The 21,930-nt window shown below is 43.1% G+C and overlaps 1 protein-coding gene across 2 annotated transcripts in view; it reads left to right on the plus strand.

Moving 5' to 3' along the window:
* The window catches only part of LOC100367484 (L-rhamnose-binding lectin CSL1-like), a 91,975-nt gene that overhangs the window by 64,482 nt on the left and 5,563 nt on the right, over nucleotides 1-21,930 (plus strand). Inside the window, exon 1 of one of the 2 annotated variants that reach the window (XM_002740856.4) lies at nucleotides 20,954-21,026. The exons of the other annotated variant lie outside the window; for it this stretch is intronic. Within the exon in view, the coding sequence (XP_002740902.2) occupies nucleotides 20,957-21,026 (70 nt within the window). The 5' untranslated portion in view covers nucleotides 20,954-20,956. Of the gene's footprint in view, nucleotides 1-20,953; nucleotides 21,027-21,930 lie in introns of those variants that run through there. 2 annotated transcript variants of the gene reach the window in all.

A 21,930-nucleotide genomic window follows, 5' to 3' on the forward strand; every position in this document is an offset into this window, starting at 1 on the left:
ATGGTGTTTGACACATTGGCTAACCCATTTCCGTGTTCATGGTGTTTGACACATTGCTAATCAGTCTCCTTTTTCATTGTGTTTGACACATTGGCTTACCAATCACCATGTTCATGGTGTTTGACACATTGGCTAACCAATCACCATGTTAGTGGTGTTTGACACATTGGCTAACCAATCACCGTGTTCATGGTGTTTGACACATTGGCTAACCAATCTCCGTGTTCATGGTGTTTGACACATTGCTAATCAGTCTCCGTGTTCATGGTGTTTGACACATTGGCTAACCAATCTCCGTGTTCATGGTGTTTGACACATTGCCAATCAATCTCCGTGTTCATGGTGTTTGACACATTGGCTTACCAATTTCCGTGTCCATGGTGTTTGACACATTGGCTTACCAATTTCCGTGTCCATGGTGTTTGACACATTGGCTAACCAATCTCCGTGTTCATGGTGTTTGACACATTGGCTAACCTATCACCATGTTCATGGTGTTTGACACATTGGCTAACCAATCATCATGTTCGTGGTGTTTGACGCATTGGCTAACCAATCACCGTACGCGTGTTCATGGTGTTTGACACGTTGGCTAACCAATCTCCGTGTTCATGGTGTTTGACTCATTGCTAATCAGTCTCCGTGTTCATGGTGTTTGACACATTGGCTAACCAATCACCGTGTTCATGGTGTTTGACACATTGGCTAACCAATCTCCGTGTTCATGGTGTTTGACACATTGGCTAACCAATCTCCGTGTTCATGGTGTTTGGCACATTGCTAATCAGTCTCCGTGTTCATGGTGTTTGACACATTGGCTAACCCATTTCCGTGTTCATGGTGTTTGACACATTGGCTTACCCATCACTATGTTCATGGTGTTTGACACATTGGCTAACCAATCTTCATGTTCATGGTGTTTGACACATTGCTAATCAGTCTCCTTTTTCATTGTGTTTGACACATTGGCTAACCCATCACCGTGTTCATGGTGTTTGACACATTGGCTAACCAATCTCCGTGTTCATGGTGTTTGACACATTGCCAATCAATTTCCGTGTTCATGGTGTTTGACACATTGGCTAACCAATTTCCGTGTCCATGGTGTTTGACACATTGGCTAACCAATCTCAGTGTTCATGGTGTTTGACACATTGGCTAACCCATTTCCGTGTTCATGGTGTTTGACACATTGCTAATCAGTCTCCTTTTTCATTGTGTTTGACACATTGGCTAACCAATCACCATGTTCATGGTGTTTGACACATTGACTAACCAATCACCATGTTAGTGGTGTTTGACACATTTGCTAACCAATCACCGTGTTCATGGTGTTTGACACATTGGCTAACCAATCTCCGTGTTCATGGTGTTTGACACATTGCTAATCAGTCTCCGTGTTCATGGTGTTTGACACATTGGCTATCCAATCTCCGTGTTCATGGTGTTTGACACATTGCCAATCAATCTCCGTGTTCATGGTGTTTGACACATTGGCTTACCAATTTCCGTGTCCATGGTGTTTGACACATTGGCTTACCAATTTCCGTGTCCATGGTGTTTGACACATTGGCTAACCCATCACCATGTTCATGGTGTTTGACACATTGGCTAACCAATCATCATGTTCGTGGTGTTTGACGCATTGGCTAACCAATCACCGTACGCGTGTTCATGGTGTTTGACACGTTGGCTAACCAATCTCCGTGTTCATGGTGTTTGACACATTGCTAATCAGTCTCCGTGTTCATGGTGTTTGACACATTGGCTAACCAATCACCGTGTTCATGGTGTTTGACACATTGGCTAACCAATCTCCGTGTTCATGGTGTTTGACACATTGGCTAACCAATCTCCGTGTTCATGGTGTTTGGCACATTCCTAATCAGTCTCCGTGTTCATAGTGTTTGACACATTGGCTAACCCATTTCCGTGTTCATGGTGTTTGACACATTGGCTTACCCATCACCATGTTCATGGTGTTTGACACATTGGCTAACCAATCTTCATGTTCATGGTGTTTGACACATTGCTAATCAGTCTCCTTTTTCATTGTGTTTGCCACATTGGCTAACCCATCACCATGTTCATGGTGTTTGACACATTGGCTAACCAATCACCATGTTAGTGGTGTTTGACACATTGGCTAACCAATCACCGTGTTCATGGTGTTTTACACATTGGCTAACCAATTTCCGTGTTCATGGTGTTTGACACATTGCTAATCAGTCTCCGTGTTCATGGTGTTTGACACATTGGCTAACCAATCACCGTGTTCATGGTGTTTGACACATTGGATAACCAATCTCCGTGTTCATGGTGTTTGACACATTGCCAATCAATCTCCGTGTTCATGGTGTTTGACACATTGGCTTACCAATTTCCGTGTCCATGGTGTTTGACACATTGGCTTACCAATTTCCGTGTCCATGGTGTTTGACACATTGGCTAACCAATCTCCGTGTTCATGGTGTTTGACACATTGGCTAACCAATCACCGTGTTCATGGTGTTTGACACATTGGCTAACCCATTTCCGTGTTCATGGTGTTTGACACATTTGCTAACCCATCACCATGTTCATGGTGTTTGACACATTGGCTAACCCATCACCATGTTCATGGTGTTTGACACATTGGCTAACCAATCATCATGTTTGTGGTGTTTGACGCATTGGCTAACCAATCACCGTACGCGTGTTCATGGTGTTTGACACGTTGGCTAACCAATCTCCGTGTTCATGGTGTTTGACTCATTGCTAATCAGTCTCCGTGTTCATGGTGTTTGACACATTGGCTAACCAATCACCGTGTTCATGGTGTTTGACACATTGGCTAACCAATCTCCGTGTTCATGGTGTTTGACACATCGGCTAACCAATCTCCGTGTTCATGGTGTTTGGCACATTGCTAATCAGTCTCCGTGTTCATGGTGTTTGACACATTGGCTAACCCATTTCCGTGTTCATGGTGTTTGACGCATTGGCTTACCCATCACCATGTTCATGGTGTTTGACACATTGGCTAACCAATCTTCATGTTCATGGTGTTTGACACATTGCTAATCAGTCTCCTTTTTCATTGTGTTTGACACATTGGCTAACCCATCACCGTGTTCATGGTGTTTGACACATTGGCTAACCAATCTCCGTGTTCATGGTGTTTGACACATTGCCAATCAATTTCCATGTTCATGGTGTTTGACACATTGGCTAACCAATTTCCGTGTCCATGGTGTTTGACACATTGGCTAACCAATCTCAGTGTTCATGGTGTTTGACACATTGGCTAACCCATTTCCGTGTTCATGGTGTTTGACACATTGCTAATCAGTCTCCTTTTTCATTGTGTTTGACACATTGGCTAACCAATCACCATGTTCATGGTGTTTGACACATTGACTAACCAATCACCATGTTAGTGGTGTTTGACACATTTGCTAACCAATCACCGTGTTCATGGTGTTTGACACATTGGCTAACCAATCTCCGTGTTCATGGTGTTTGACACATTGCTAATCAGTCTCCGTGTTCATGGTGTTTGACACATTGGCTAACCAATCTCCGTGTTCATGGTGTTTGACACATTGCCAATCAATCTCCGTGTTCATGGTGTTTGACACATTGGCTTACCAATTTCCGTGTCCATGGTGTTTGACACATTGGCTTACCAATTTCCGTGTCCATGGTGTTTGACACATTGGCTAACCCATCACCATGTTCATGGTGTTTGACACATTGGCTAACCAATCTCCGTGTTCATGGTGTTTGGCACATTGGCTAACCAATCACCGTGTTCATGGTGTTTGACACATTGGCTAACCCATTTCCGTGTTCATGGTGTTTGACACATTTGCTAACCCATCACCATGTTCATGGTGTTTGACACATTGGCTAACCTATCACCATGTTCATGGTGTTTGACACATTGGCTAACCAATCATCATGTTCGTGGTGTTTGACACGTTGGCTAACCAATCTCCGTGTTCATGGTGTTTGACTCATTGCTAATCAGTCTCCGTGTTCATAGTGTTTGACACATTGGCTAACCAATCACCGTGTTCATGGTGTTTGACACATTGGCTAACCAATCTCCGTGTTCATGGTGTTTGACACATTGGCTAACCAATCTCCGTGTTCATGGTGTTTGGCACATTGCTAATCAGTCTCCGTGTTCATGGTGTTTGACACATTGGCTAACCCATTTCCGTGTTCATGGTGTTTGACACATTGGCTTACCCATCACTATGTTCATGGTGTTTGACACATTGGCTAACCAATCTTCATGTTCATGGTGTTTGACACATTGCTAATCAGTCTCCTTTTTCATTGTGTTTGACACATTGGCTAACCCATCACCGTGTTCATGGTGTTTGACACATTGGCTAACCAATCTCCGTGTTCATGGTGTTTGACACATTGCCAATCAATTTCCGTGTTCATGGTGTTTGACACATTGGCTAACCAATTTCCGTGTCCATGGTGTTTGACACATTGGCTAACCAATCTCCGTGTTCATGGTGTTTGACACATTGGCTAACCAATCTCCGTGTTCATGGTGTTTGGCACATTGCTAATCAGTCTCCGTGTTCATGGTGTTTGACACATTGGCTAACCAATCACCGTGTTCATGGTGTTTGACACATTGGCTAACCCATTTCCGTGTTCATGGTGTTTGACACATTGCTAATCAGTCTCCTTTTTCATTGTGTTTGACACATTGGCTAACCAATCACAGTGTTCATGGTGTTTGACACATTGGCTAACCAATCTCCGTGTTCTTGGTGTTTGACACATTGCTAATCAGTCTCCGTGTTCATGGTGTTGACACATTGGCTAACCCATCACCCTGTTCATGGTGTTTGACACATTAGCTAACCCATCACCATGTTCATGGTGTTTGACACATTGGCTAACCAACCATCATTTTCGTGGTGTTTGACGCATTGGCTAACCAATCACCGTGTTCATGGTGTTTGACACATTGGCTAACCAACCATCATGTTCGTGGTGTTTGAGGCATTGGCTAACCAATCACCGTGTTCATGGTGTTTGACACATTGGCTAACCAATCATCATGTTCGTGGCGTTTGACGCATTGGCTAACCAATCACCGTGTTCATGGTGTTTGACACGTTGGCTAACCAATCTCCGTGTTCATGGTGTTTGACACATTGCTAATCAGTCTCCGTGTTCATGGTGTTTGGCACATTGGCTAACCAATCACCCTGTTCATGGTGTTTGACACATTGGCTAACCAATCTCCGTGTTCATGGTGTTTGACACATTGGCTAACCAATCTCCGTGTTCATGGTGTTTGGCACATTGCTAATCAGTCTCCGTGTTCATGGTGTTTGACACATTGGCTAACCAATCACCGTGTTCATGGTGTTTGACACATTGGCTAACCAATCTCCGTGTTCATGGTGTTTGACACATTGCTAATCAATCTCCGTGTTCATGGTGTTTGACACATTTGCTAACCCATCACCATGTTCATGGTGTTTGACACATTGGCTAACCCATCACCATGTTCATGGTGTTTGACACATTGGCTAACCAATCATCATGTTCGTGGTGTTTGACACATTGGCTAACCAATCACCATGTTCGTAGTGTTTGACACATTGGCTAACCAATCACCATATTCATGGTGTTTGACACATTGGCTAACCAATCTCCGTGTTCATGGTGTTTGACACATTGGCTAACCAATCACCGTGTTCATGGTGTTTGACACATTGGCTAACCAATCACCGTGTTCATGGTGTTTGACACATTGGCTAACCCATCACCATGTTCATGGTGTTTGACACATTGGCTAACCAATCATCATGTTCGTGGTGTTTGACGCATTGGCTAACCAATCACCGTACGCGTGTTCATGGTGTTTGACACGTTGCTAATCAGTCTCCGTGTTCATGGTGTTTGACACATTGGCTAACCAATCACCGTGTTCATGGTGTTTGACACATTGGCTAACCAATCTCCGTGTTCATGGTGTTTGACACATTGGCTAACCAATCTCCGTGTTCATGGTGTTTGACACATTGCCAATCAATTTCCCTGTTCATGGTGTTTGACACATTGGCTAACCAATTTCCGTGTCCATGGTGTTTGACACATTGGCTAACCAATCTCAGTGTTCATGGTGTTTGACACATTGGCTAACCAATCTCCGTGTTCATGGTGTTTGGCACATTGCTAATCAGTCTCCGTGTTCATGGTGTTTGACACATTGGCTAACCAATCACCGTGTTCATGGTGTTTGACACATTGGCTAACCCATTTCCGTGTTCATGGTGTTTGACACATTGCTAATCAGTCTCCTTTTTCATTGTGTTTGACACATTGGCTAACCAATCACCATGTTCATGGTGTTTGACACATTGGCTAACCAATCACCATGTTAGTGGTGTTTGACACATTGGCTAACCAATCACCGTGTTCATGGTGTTTGACACATTGGCTAACCAATCTCCGTGTTCATGGTGTTTGACACATTGCTAATCAGTCTCCGTGTTCATGGTGTTTGACACATTGGCTAACCAATCACCGTGTTCATGGTGTTTGACACATTGGCTAACCAATCTCCGTGTTCATGGTGTTTGACACACTGCCAATCAATCTCCGTGTTCATGGTGTTTGACACATTGGCTTACCAATTTCCGTGTCCATGGTGTTTGACACATTGGCTAACCAATCTCCGTGTTCATGGTGTTTGACACATTGGCTAACCAATCTCCGTGTTCATGGTGTTTGGCACATTGCTAATCAGTCTCCGTGTTCATTGTGTTTGACACATTGGCTAACCAATCACCGTGTTCATGGTGTTTGACACATTGGCTAACCCATTTCCGTGTTCATGGTGTTTGACACATTTGCTAACCCATCACCATGTTCATGGTGTTTGACACATTGGCTAACCCATCACCATGTTCATGGTGTTTGACACATTGGCTAACCAATCATCATGTTCGTGGTGTTTGACGCATTGGCTAACCAATCACCGTACGCGTGTTCATGGTGTTTGACACGTTGGCTAACCAATCTCCGTGTTCATGGTGTTTGACTCATTGCTAATCAGTCTCCGTGTTCATGGTGTTTGACACATTGGCTAACCAATCACCGTGTTCATGGTGTTTGACACATTGGCTAACCAATCTCCGTGTTCATGGTGTTTGACACATTGGCTAACCAATCTCCGTGTTCATGGTGTTTGGCACATTGCTAATCAGTCTCCGTGTTCATGGTGTTTGACACATTGGCTAACCCATTTCCGTGTTCATGGTGTTTGACACATTGGCTTACCCATCACCATGTTCATGGTGTTTGACACATTGGCTAACCAATCTTCATGTTCATGGTGTTTGACACATTGCTAATCAGTCTCCTTTTTCATTGTGTTTGACACATTGGCTAACCCATCACCGTGTTCATGGTGTTTGACACATTGGCTAACCAATCGCCGTGTTCATGGTGTTTGACACATTGCCAATCAATTTCCGTGTTCATGGTGTTTGACACATTGGCTAACCAATTTCCGTGTCCATGGTGTTTGACACATTGGCTAACCAATCTCCGTGTTCATGGTGTTTGACACATTCACATTGGCTAACCAATTTCCGTGTTCATGGTGTTTGGCACATTGCTAATCAGTCTCCGTGTTCATGGTGTTTGACACATTGGCTAACCAATCACCGTGTTTATGGTGTTTGACACATTGGCTAACCCATTTCCGTGTTCATGGTGTTTGACACATTGCTAATCAGTCTCCTTTTTCATTGTGTTTGACACATTGGCTAACCAATCACAGTGTTCATGGTGTTTGACACATTGCTAATCAGTCTCCGTGTTCATGGTGTTGACACATTGGCTAACCCATCACCCTGTTCATGGTGTTTGACACATTTGCTAACCCATCACCATGTTCATGGTGTTTGACACATTGGCTAACCAACCATCATTTTCGTGGTGTTTGACGCATTGGCTAACCAATCACCGTGTTCATGGTGTTTGACACATTGGCTAACCAACCATCATGTTCGTGGCGTTTGACGCATTGGCTAACCAATCACCGTGTTCATGGTGTTTGACACATTGGCTAACCCATTTCCGTGTTCATGGCGTTTGACACATTGCTAATCAGTCTCCTTTTTCATTGGGTTTGACACATTGGCTAACCCATCACCATGTTCATGGTGTTTGACACATTGGCTAACCAATCACCATGTTCGTGGTGTTTGACACATTGGCTAACCAATCACCGTGTTCATGGTGTTTGACACATTGGCTAACCAATCTCCGTGTTCATGGTGTTTGACACATTGCTAATCAGTCTCCGTGTTCATGGTGTTTGACACATTGGCTAACCAATCACCGTGTTCATGGTGTTTGACACATTGGCTAACCAATCCCCGTGTTCATGGTGTTTGACACATTGCTAATCAATGTCCGTGTTCATGGTGTTTGACACATTTGCTAACCCATCACCATGTTCATGGTGTTTGACACATTGGCTAACCCATCACCATGTTCATGGTGTTTGACACATTGGCTAACCAATCATCATGTTCGTGGTGTTTGACACATTGGCTAACCAATCACCATGTTCGTAGTGTTTGACACATTGGCTAACCAATCACCATATTCATGGTGTTTGACACATTGGCTAACCAATCTCCGTGTTCATGGTGTTTGACACATTGGCTAACCAATCACCGTGTTCATGGTGTTTGACACATTGGCTAACCCATCACCATGTTCATGGTGTTTGACACATTGGCTAACCAATCATCATGTTCGTGGTGTTTGACGCATTGGCTAACCAATCACCGTACGCGTGTTCATGGTGTTTGACACGTTGGCTAACCAATCTCCGTGTTCATGGTGTTTGACACATTGCTAATCAGTCTCCGTGTTCATGGTGTTTGACACATTGGCTAACCAATCACCGTGTTCATGGTGTTTGACACATTGGCTAACCAATCTCCGTGTTCATGGTGTTTGACACATTGGCTAACCAATCTCCGTGTTCATGGTGTTTGACACATTGCCAATCAATTTCCCTGTTCATGGTGTTTGACACATTGGCTAACCAATTTCCGTGTCCATGGTGTTTGACACATTGGCTAACCAATCTCAGTGTTCATGGTTTTTGACACATTGGCTAACCAATCTCCGTGTTCATGGTGTTTGGCACATTGCTAATCAGTCTCCGTGTTCATGGTGTTTGACACATTGGCTAACCAATCACCGTGTTCATGGTGTTTGACACATTGGCTAACCCATTTCCGTGTTCATGGTGTTTGACACATTGCTAATCAGTCTCCTTTTTCATTGTGTTTGACACATTGGCTAACCAATCACCATGTTCATGGTGTTTGACACATTGGCTAACCAATCACCATGTTAGTGGTGTTTGACACATTGGCTAACCAATCACCGTGTTCATGGTGTTTGACACATTGGCTAACCAATCTCCGTGTTCATGGTGTTTGACACATTGCTAATCAGTCTCCGTGTTCATGGTGTTTGACACATTGGCTAACCAATCACCGTGTTCATGGTGTTTGACACATTGGCTAACCAATCTCCGTGTTCATGGTGTTTGACACATTGCCAATCAATCTCCGTGTTCATGGTGTTTGACACATTGGCTTACCAATTTCCGTGTCCATGGTGTTTGACACATTGGCTAACCAATCTCCGTGTTCATGGTGTTTGACACATTGGCTAACCAATCTCCGTGTTCATGGTGTTTGGCACATTGCTAATCAGTCTCCGTGTTCATTGTGTTTGACACATTGGCTAACCAATCACCGTGTTCATGGTGTTTGACACATTGGCTAACCCATTTCCGTGTTCATGGTGTTTGACACATTTGCTAACCCATCACCATGTTCATGGTGTTTGACACATTGGCTAACCCATCACCATGTTCATGGTGTTTGACACATTGGCTAACCAATCATCATGTTCGTGGTGTTTGACGCATTGGCTAACCAATCACCGTACGCGTGTTCATGGTGTTTGACACGTTGGCTAACCAATCTCCGTGTTCATGGTGTTTGACTCATTGCTAATCAGTCTCCGTGTTCATGGTGTTTGACACATTGGCTAACCAATCACCGTGTTCATGGTGTTTGACACATTGGCTAACCAATCTCCGTGTTCATGGTGTTTGACACATTGGCTAACCAATCTCCGTGTTCATGGTGTTTGGCACATTGCTAATCAGTCTCCGTGTTCATGGTGTTTGACACATTGGCTAACCCATTTCCGTGTTCATGGTGTTTGACACATTGGCTTACCCATCACCATGTTCATGGTGTTTGACACATTGGCTAACCAATCTTCATGTTCATGGTGTTTGACACATTGGCTAACCCATTTCCGTGTTCATGGTGTTTGACACATTGGCTAACCCATTTCCGTGTTCATGGTGTTTGACACATTGCTAATCAGTCTCGTTTTTCATTGTGTTTGACACATTGGCTAACCAATCACAGTGTTCATGGTGTTTGACACATTGCTAATCAGTCTCCGTGTTCATGGTGTTGACACATTGGCTAACCCATCACCCTGATCATGGTGTTTGACACATTTGCTAACCCATCACCATGTTCATGGTGTTTGACACATTGGCTAACCAACCATCATTTTCGTGGTGTTTGACGCATTGGCTAACCAATCACCGTGTTCATGGTGTTTGACACATTGGCTAACCAACCATCATGTTCGTGGCGTTTGACGCATTGGCTAACCAATCACCGTGTTCATGGTGTTTGACACATTGGCTAACCCATTTCCGTGTTCATGGTGTTTGACACATTGCTAATCAGTCTCCTTTTTCATTGGGTTTGACACATTGGCTAACCCATCACCATGTTCATGGTGTTTGACACATTGGCTAACCAATCACTATGTTCGTGGTGTTTGACACATTGGCTAACCAATCACCGTGTTCATGGTGTTTGACACATTGGCTAACCAATCTCCGTGTTCATGGTGTTTGACACATTGCTAATCAGTCTCCGTGTTCATGGTGTTTGACACATTGGCTAACCAATCACCGTGTTCATGGTGTTTGACACATTGGCTAACCAATCCCCGTGTTCATGGTGTTTGACACATTGCTAATCAATGTCCGTGTTCATGGTGTTTGACACATTTGCTAACCCATCACCATGTTCATGGTGTTTGACACATTGGCTAACCCATCACCATGTTCATGGTGTTTGACACATTGGCTAACCAATCATCATGTTCGTGGTGTTTGACACATTGGCTAACCAATCACCATGTTCGTAGTGTTTGACACATTGGCTAACCAATCACCATATTCATGGTGTTTGACACATTGGCTAACCAATCTCCGTGTTCATGGTGTTTGACACATTGGCTAACCAATCACCGTGTTCATGGTGTTTGACACATTGGCTAACCAATCACTGTACGCGTGATCATGGTGTTTGACACGTTGGCTAACCAATCTCCGTGTTCATGGTATTTGACACATTGCTAATCAGTTTCCGTGTTCATGGTGTTTGACACATTGGCTAACCAATCACCGTGTTCATGGTGTTTGACACATTGGCTAACCAATCTCCGTGTTCATGGTGTTTGACACATTGGCTAACCAATCTCCGTGTTCATGGTGTTTGACACATTGCTAATCAGTCTCCGTGTTCATGGTGTTTGACACATTGGCTAACCCATTTCCGTGTTCATGGTGTTTGACACATCGCTAATCAGTCTCCGTGTTCATGGTGTTTGACACATTGGCTTACCCATCACCATGTTCATGGTGTTTGACACTTTGGCTAACCAATCTCCGTGTTCATGGTGTTTGACACATTGCTAATCAGTCTCCGTGTTCATGGTGTTTGACACATTGGCTAACCAATCACCTTGTTCATGGTGTTTGACACATTGGCTAACCCATTTCCGTGTTCATGGTGTTTGACACATTGCTAATCAGTCTCCTTTTTCATTGTGTTTGACACATTGGCTAACCAATCTCCGTGTTCATGGTGTTTGGCACATTGCTAATCAGTCTCCGTGTTCATGGTGTTTGACACATTGGCTAACCCATTTCCGTGTTCATGGTGTTTGACACATTGGCTTACCCATCACCATGTTCATGGTGTTTGACACATTGGCTAACCAATCTTCATGTTCATGGTGTTTGACACATTGCTAATCAGTCTCCTTTTTCATTGTGTTTGACACATTGGCTAACCCATCACCATGTTCATGGTGTTTCACACATTGGCTAACCAATCACCATGTTAGTGGTGTTTGACACATTGGCTAACCAATCTCCGTGTTCATGGTGTTTGACACATTGCTAATCAGTCTCCGTGTTCATGGTGTTTGACACATTGGCTTACCAATTTCCGTGTCCATGGTGTTTGACACATTGACTAACCAATCTCCGTGTTCATGGTGTTTGACACATTGGCTAACCAATCTCCATGTTCATGGTGTTTGGCACATTGCTAATCAGTCTCCGTGTTCATGGTGTTTGACACATTGGCTAACCAATCACCGTGTTCATGGTGTTTGACACATTGGCTAACCCATTTCCGTGTTCATGGTGTTTGACACATTGCTAATCAGTCTCCTTTTTCATTGTGTTTGACACATTGGCTAACCAATCACCGTGTTCATGGTGTTTGATACATTGGCTAACCAATCTCCGTGTTCATGGTGTTTGACACATTGCTAATCAGTCTCCGTGTTCATGGTGTTGACACATTGGCTAACCCATCACCCTGTTCATGGTGTTTGACACATTTGCTAACCCATCACCATGTTCATGGTGTTTGACACATTGGCTAACCAACCATCATTTTCGTGGTGTTTGATGCATTGGCTAACCAATCACCGTGTTCATGGTGTTTGACACATTGGCTAACCAACCATCATGTTCGTGGTGTTTCAGGCATTGGCTAACCAATCACCGTGTTCATGGTGTTTGACACATTGGCTAACCAATCATCATGTTCGTGGTGTTTGACGCATTGGCTAACCAATCTCCGTGTTCATGGTGTTTGACACATTGCTAATCAGTCTCCGTGTTCATGGTGTTTGACACATTGGCTAACCAATCACCCTGTTCATGGTGTTTGACACATTGGCTAACCAATCTCCGTGTTCATGGTGTTTGACACATTGGCTAACCAATCTCCGTGTTCATGGTGTTTGGCACATTGCTAATCAGTCACCGTGTTCATGGTGTTTGACACATTGGCTAACCAATCACCGTGTTCATGGTGTTTGACACATTGGCTAACCCATTTCCGTGTTCATGGTGTTTGACACATTGCTAATCAGTCTCCGTGTTCATGGTGTTGACACATTGGCTAACCCATCACCATGTTCATGGTGTTTGACACATTGGCTAACCAACCATCATTTTCGTGGTGTTTGACGCATTGGCTAACCAATCACCGTGTTCATGGTGTTTGACACATTGGCTAACCAACCATCATGTTCGTGGTGTTTGAGGCATTGGCTAACCAATCACCGTGTTCATGGTGTTTGACACATTGGCTAACCAATCATCATGTTCGTGGTGTTTGACGCATTGGCTAACCAATCACCGTGTTCATGGTGTTTGACACGTTGGCTAACCAATCTCCGTGTTCATGGTGTTTGACACATTGCTAATCAGTCTCCGTGTTCATGGTGTTTGACACATTGGCTAACCAATCACCCTGTTCATGGTGTTGGACACATTGGCTAACCAATCTCCGTGTTCATGGTGTTTGACACATTGGCTAACCAATCTCCGTGTTCATGGTGTTTGGCACATTGCTAATCAGTCTCCGTGTTCATGGTGTTTGACACATTGGCTAACCAATCACCGTGTTCATGGTGTTTGACACATTGGCTAACCCATTTCCGTGTTCATGGTGTTTGACATATTGCTAATCAGTCTCCTTTTTCATTGTGTTTGACACATTGGCTAACCCATCACCATGTTCATGGTGTTTGACACATTGGCTAACCAATCACCATGTTCGTGGTGTTTGACACATTGGCTAACCAATCACCGTGTTCATGGTGTTTGACACATTGGCTAACCAATCTCCGTGTTCATGGTGTTTGACACATTGCTAATCAGTCTCCGTGTTCATGGTGTTTGACACATTGGCTAACCAATCAGCGTGTTCATGGTGTTTGACACATTGGCTAACCAATCTCCGTGTTCATGGTGTTTGACACATTGCTAATCAATCTCCGTGTTCATGGTGTTTGACACATTTGCTAACCCATCACCATGTTCATGGTGTTTGACACATTGGCTAACCCATCACCATGTTCATGGTGTTTGACACATTGGCTAACCAATCATCATGTTCGTGGTGTTTGACACATTGGCTAACCAATCACCATGTTCGTAGTGTTTGACACATTGGCTAACCAATCACCATATTCATGGTGTTTGACACATTGGCTAACCAGTCTCCGTGTTCATGGTGTTTGACACATTGGCTAACCAATCACCGTGTTCATGGTGTTTGACACATTGGCTAACCAATCACCGTGTTCATGGTGTTTGACACATTGGCTAACCAATCACCGTACGCGTGATCATGGTGTTTGACACGTTGGCTAACCAATCTCCGTGTTCATGGTGTTTGACACATTGCTAATCAGTTTCCGTGTTCATGGTGTTTGACACATTGGCTAACCAATCACCGTGTTCATGGTGTTTGACACATTGGCTAACCAATCTCCGTGTTCATGGTGTTTGACACATTGGCTAACCCATTTCTGTGTTCATGGTGTTTGACACATCGCTAATCAGTCTTAGTGTTCATGGTGTTTGACACATTGGCTTACCCAACACCATGTTCATGGTGTTTGACACTTTGGCTAACCAATTTCCATGTTCATGGTGTTTGACACATTGCTAATCAGTCTCCTTTTTCATTGTGTTTGACACATTGGCTAACCCATCACCATGTTCATGGTGTTTGACACATTGGCTAACCAATCACCATGTTCGTGGTGTTTGACACATTGGCTAACCAATCACCCTGTTCATGGTGTTTGACACATTGGCTAACCAATCACCATGTTCGTGGTGTTTGACACATTGCTAATCAGTCTCCGTGTTCATGGTGTTTGACACATTGGCTAGCCAATCACCGTGTTCATGGTGTTTGACACATTGGCTAACCAATCTCCGTGTTCATGGTGTTTGACACATTGCCAATCAATCTCCGTGTTCATGGTGTTTGACACATTTGCTAACCATCACCATGTTCATGGTGTTTGACACATTGGCTAACCCATCACCATGTTCATGGTGTTTGACACATTGTCTAACCAATCATCATGTTCGTGGTGTTTGACACATTGGCTAACCAATCACCATGTTCGTAGTGTTTGACACATTGGCTAACCAATCACCATGTCCATGGTGTTTGACACATTGGCTAACCAATCTCCGTGTTCATGGTGTTTGACACATTGCTACTCAGTCTCCGAGTTCATAGTGTTTGACACATTGGCTAACCAATCACCGTGTTCATGGTGTTTGACACATTGGCTAATCAATTTCCGTGTTCATGGTGTTTGACACATTTGCTAACCCATCACCATGTTCATGGTGTTTGACACATTGGCTAATCAATCTCCGTGTTCATGGTGTTTGACACATTGCTAATCAGTCTCCGTGTTCATGGTGTTGACACATTGGCTAACCCATCACCCTGTTCATGGTGTTTGACACATTTGCTAACCCATCACCATGTTCATGGTGTTTGACACATTGGCTAACCAACCATCATTTTCGTGGTGTTTGATGCATTGGCTAACCAATCACCGTGTTCATGGTGTTTGACACATTGGCTAACCAACCATCATGTTCGTGGTGTTTGAGGCATTGGCTAACCAATCACCGTGTTCATGGTGTTTGACACATTGGCTAACCAATCATCATGTTCGTGGTGTTTGACGCATTGGCTAACCAATCTCCGTGTTCATGGTGTTTGACACATTGCTAATCAGTCTCCGTGTTCATGGTGTTTGACACATTGGCTAACCAATCACCCTGTTCATGGTGTTTGACACATTGGCTAACCAATCTCCGTGTTCATGGTGTTTGACACATTGGCTAACCAATCTCCGTGTTCATGGTGTTTGGCACATTGCTAATCAGTCACCGTGTTCATGGTGTTTGACACATTGGCTAACCAATCACCGTGTTCATGGTGTTTGACACATTGGCTAACCCATTTCCGTGTTCATGGTGTTTGACACATTGCTAATCAGTCTCCGTGTTCATGGTGTTGACACATTGGCTAACCCATCACCATGTTCATGGTGTTTGACACATTGGCTAACCAACCATCATTTTCGTGGTGTTTGACGCATTGGCTAACCAATCACCGTGTTCATGGTGTTTGACACATTGGCTAACCAACCATCATGTTCGTGGTGTTTGAGGCATTGGCTAACCAATCACCGTGTTCATGGTGTTTGACACATTGGCTAACCAATCATCATGTTCGTGGTGTTTGACGCATTGGCTAACCAATCACCGTGTTCATGGTGTTTGACACGTTGGCTAACCAATCTCCGTGTTCATGGTGTTTGACACATTGCTAATCAGTCTCCGTGTTCATGGTGTTTGACACATTGGCTAACCAATCACCCTGTTCATGGTGTTGGACACATTGGCTAACCAATCTCCGTGTTCATGGTGTTTGACACATTGGCTAACCAATCTCCGTGTTCATGGTGTTTGGCACATTGCTAATCAGTCTCCGTGTTCATGGTGTTTGACACATTGGCTAACCAATCACCGTGTTCATGGTGTTTGACACATTGGCTAACCCATTTCCGTGTTCATGGTGTTTGACATATTGCTAATCAGTCTCCTTTTTCATTGTGTTTGACACATTGGCTAACCCATCACCATGTTCATGGTGTTTGACACATTGGCTAACCAATCACCATGTTCGTGGTGTTTGACACATTGGCTAACCAATCACCGTGTTCATGGTGTTTGACACATTGGCTAACCAATCTCCGTGTTCATGGTGTTTGACACATTGCTAATCAGTCTCCGTGTTCATGGTGTTTGACACATTGGCTAACCAATCAGCGTGTTCATGGTGTTTGACACATTGGCTAACCAATCTCCGTGTTCATGGTGTTTGACACATTGCTAATCAATCTCCGTGTTCATGGTGTTTGACACATTTGCTAACCCATCACCATGTTCATGGTGTTTGACACATTGGCTAACCCATCACCATGTTCATGGTGTTTGACACATTGGCTAACCAATCATCATGTTCGTGGTGTTTGACACATTGGCTAACCAATCACCATGTTCGTAGTGTTTGACACATTGGCTAACCAATCACCATATTCATGGTGTTTGACACATTGGCTAACCAATCTCCGTGTTCATGGTGTTTGACACATTGGCTAACCAATCACCGTGTTCATGGTGTTTGACACATTGGCTAACCAATCACCGTGTTCATGGTGTTTGACACATTGGCTAACCAATCACCGTACGCGTGATCATGGTGTTTGACACGTTGGCTAACCAATCTCCGTGTTCATGGTGTTTGACACATTGCTAATCAGTTTCCGTGTTCATGGTGTTTGACACATTGGCTAACCAATCACCGTGTTCATGGTGTTTGACACATTGGCTAACCAATCTCCGTGTTCATGGTGTTTGACACATTGGCTAACCCATTTCTGTGTTCATGGTGTTTGACACATCGCTAATCAGTCTTAGTGTTCATGGTGTTTGACACATTGGCTTACCCAACACCATGTTCATGGTGTTTGACACTTTGGCTAACCAATTTCCATGTTCATGGTGTTTGACACATTGCTAATCAGTCTCCTTTTTCATTGTGTTTGACACATTGGCTAACCCATCACCATGTTCATGGTGTTTGACACATTGGCTAACCAATCACCATGTTCGTGGTGTTTGACACATTGGCTAACCAATCACCCTGTTCATGGTGTTTGACACATTGGCTAACCAATCACCATGTTCGTGGTGTTTGACACATTGCTAATCAGTCTCCGTGTTCATGGTGTTTGACACATTGGCTAGCCAATCACCGTGTTCATGGTGTTTGACACATTGGCTAACCAATCTCCGTGTTCATGGTGTTTGACACATTGCCAATCAATCTCCGTGTTCATGGTGTTTGACACATTTGCTAACCATCACCATGTTCATGGTGTTTGACACATTGGCTAACCCATCACCATGTTCATGGTGTTTGACACATTGTCTAACCAATCATCATGTTCGTGGTGTTTGACACATTGGCTAACCAATCACCATGTTCGTAGTGTTTGACACATTGGCTAACCAATCACCATGTCCATGGTGTTTGACACATTGGCTAACCAATCTCCGTGTTCATGGTGTTTGACACATTGCTACTCAGTCTCCGAGTTCATAGTGTTTGACACATTGGCTAACCAATCACCGTGTTCATGGTGTTTGACACATTGGCTAATCAATTTCCGTGTTCATGGTGTTTGACACATTTGCTAACCCATCACCATGTTCATGGTGTTTGACACATTGGCTAATCAATCTCCGTGTTCATGGTGTTTGACACATTGGCTAACCAATCATCATGTTCGTGGTGTTTGACACATTGGCTAACCAATCACCATGTTCGTAGAGTTTGACACATTGGCTAACCAATCACCATGTTCATGGTGTTTGACACATTGGCTAACCAATCTCCGTGTTCATGGTGTTTGACACATTGCTAATCAGTCTCCGTGTTCATAGTGTTTGACACATTGGCTAACCAATCACCGTGTTCATTGTGTTTGACACATTTGCTAACCAATCTCCGTGTTCATGGTGTTTGACACATTGCTAATCAGTCTCCGTGTTCATTGTGTTTGACACAATGGCTTAACCCATCACCATGTTCATGGTGTTTGACACATTGCTAATCAGTCTCCGTTTTCATTGTGTTTGACACATTGGCTAACCAATCTCCAAGTTCGTGGTGTTTGACACATTGGCTAACCAATCACCGTGTTCATGGTGTTTGACACGTTGGCTAACCAATCTCCGTGTTCATGGTGTTTGACACATTGCTAATCAGTCTCCGTGTTCATGGTGTTTGACACATTGGCTAACCTATCACCGTGTTCATGGTGTTTGACACATTGGCTAACCAATCTCCGTGTTCATGGTGTTTGACACATTGGCTAATCAATTTCCGTGTTCATGGTGTTTGACACATTTGCTAACCCTTCACCATGTTCATGGTGTTTGACACATTGGCTAATCAATCTCCGTGTTCATGGTGTTTGACACATTTGCTAACCCATCACCATGTTCATGGTGTTTGACACATTGGCTAACCCATCGCCATGTTCATGGTGTTTGACACATTGGCTAACCAATCATCATGTTCGTGGTGTTTGACACATTGGCTAACCAATCACCATGTTCGTAGTGTTTGACACATTGGCTAACCAATCACCATGTTCATGGTGTTTGACACATTGGCTAACCAATCTCCGTGTTCATGGTGTTTGACACATTGCTAATCAGTCTCCGTGTTCATAGTGTTTGACACATTGGCTAACCAATCACCGTGTTCATGGTGTTTGACACATTGGCTAACCAATCTCCGTGTTCATGGTGTTTGACACATTGCTAATCAGTCTCCGTGTTCATTGTGTTTGACACATTGGCTTAACCCATCACCATGTTCATGGTGTTTGACACATTGGCTAACCAATCTCCATGTTCATGGTGTTTGACACATTGCTAATCAGTCTCCGTTTTCATTGTGTTTGACACATTGGCTAACCAATCTCCATGTTCGTGGTGTTTGACACATTGGCTAACCAATCACCGTGTTCATGGTGTTTGACACGTTGGCTAACCAATCTCCGTGTTCATGGTGTTTGACACATTGCTAATCAGTCTCCGTGTTCATGGTGTTTGACACATTGGCTAACCTATCACCGTGTTCATGGTGTTTGACACATTGGCTAACCAATCTCCGTGTTCATGGTGTTTGACACGATGCTAATCAGTCTCCGTGTTCATGGTGTTTGACACATTAGCTAACCCTTCACCATGTTCATGGTGTTTGACACATTGGCTAACCAATCTCCATGTTCATGGTGTTTGACACATTGCTAATCAGTCTCCGTGTTCATGGTATTTGACACATTGGCTAACCAATCACCGTGTTCATGGTATTTGATACATTGGCTAACCAATCTCCGTGTTCATGGTGTTTGACACATTGACTAACCAATCTCCATGTTCATGGTGTTTGGCACATTGCTAATCAGTCTACGTTTTCATTGTGTTTGACACATTGACTAACCAATCACCGTGTTCATGGTGTTTGACACATTGCTAATCAGTCTCCATGTTCGTATATGTTTTGGTCAAGCTAAATGTGTTTTGTGACGAAGAAACAAGTGCATCTCTTTCGCTAGTAAAAAAATCTCGAAAACAAGAACTCACGATTATTTACAATACATGCATATTAATTCTGCGAGTTCGTTCTATCTAAAAACATTTATAATATATTAAATTGATCATACCTCAACCAATATATCATAGTTTGTTTATTAATGCTTGTGTATTTGTAGCACAGATGTATATAGTAGTACACAAATACAAAAGGTTTTATTATTTTTATTTATTTTCCCGTGTACGAGCTACTTGTTTCTCTACCTGTGTGAAAAAATCTATGTAGAAAACACAATCAATCATTCGCAGTAAGTAGCATATCAAGGATAGCGGACATTTATATCGTGTCAAGTACGTTGATAGAGATTGATTCTGTCAGCGATATCGGGTACCAGGTATAGCGAGCGTCACATGGTCACGTGACACACTTGTGAACCATTGTTTGTAGCCTTATTGTTATAATAAATCTGCGGGCGAAGAAAAGAAAACATGGATTCCTATCGAGTATGCACGCTTGGCGGACTGGTCACGTTCCTTATTCTGCTGGCGTCGTCTTCAGGTGAGATGTGTAACCAGAATGCACCACACTCACTCGTGAAAAGTGTTCATTACTCATGGGTTAGACTGATGAGAGTTGCATGTTTCTTAAAAGGTTTTGACATTGCATGCGATCTGCGGTGGATATACATGCGATGTGAACACGACCACACGATTTATAGTCTAGAATTGTTGTCATAGTACTATATACAGTAATACAATATTATATAAGTATTAGAAAAGTTGAATCGGGCTTTGAATATTTTCATTCGGCGGTCTTAACGAGTATTGCCGCTCACTGAGTCATCCCTTTAACCGATGAGCGTACACGAGCACAAAATATAAAAAAAAATACTGAAACATTTATTGTGATATTTCAAATATTTATAGTTATATATATATTTATTGAGTGAAGTTTTAAGTATTATTGCCTATAATTTAACCCACGGTGACATTGAAAAAACAATCAGATGGTGGAAAGATTGCAAATGTCCAGGCATGTTGTAAATTGATATGAATGGTCACACCACTTGTTTATTACTATTAATAATCAATATTCACTGAAGTATGTAAAGCCATAGACTATGTTATATAGGGTCCTTAGAATGATAATTCATCATTCATTCCGCGGTAATTTGTTACATTTGGGTACTAACAAAGACAATGTGTTTGTTTACGTGCACTGAGGACAATCGTCAGACAGACGTAGACATTGTTCACAGAGCGACCTTTACAACTCAAGAACGAAGGTTCACCTTTATCAGTTTAGGCCCAAGATTGAACCTGCTGCGTTGATCGTTAAATCTCCGGCTGATTGGTGGGGGACACGCCGAGTGGTCTGCATATTAATAGTAATAAACCATATATACATATATATATACAATGTGCATATAATGTTATATTTATACGGTGTGAACATAGCATTA

Source organism: Saccoglossus kowalevskii, chromosome 15 (genome assembly GCF_978046115.1).
Source record: "Saccoglossus kowalevskii chromosome 15, keSacKowa6.1, whole genome shotgun sequence".
Classification (NCBI taxonomy): Eukaryota; Metazoa; Hemichordata; class Enteropneusta; family Harrimaniidae; genus Saccoglossus; species Saccoglossus kowalevskii.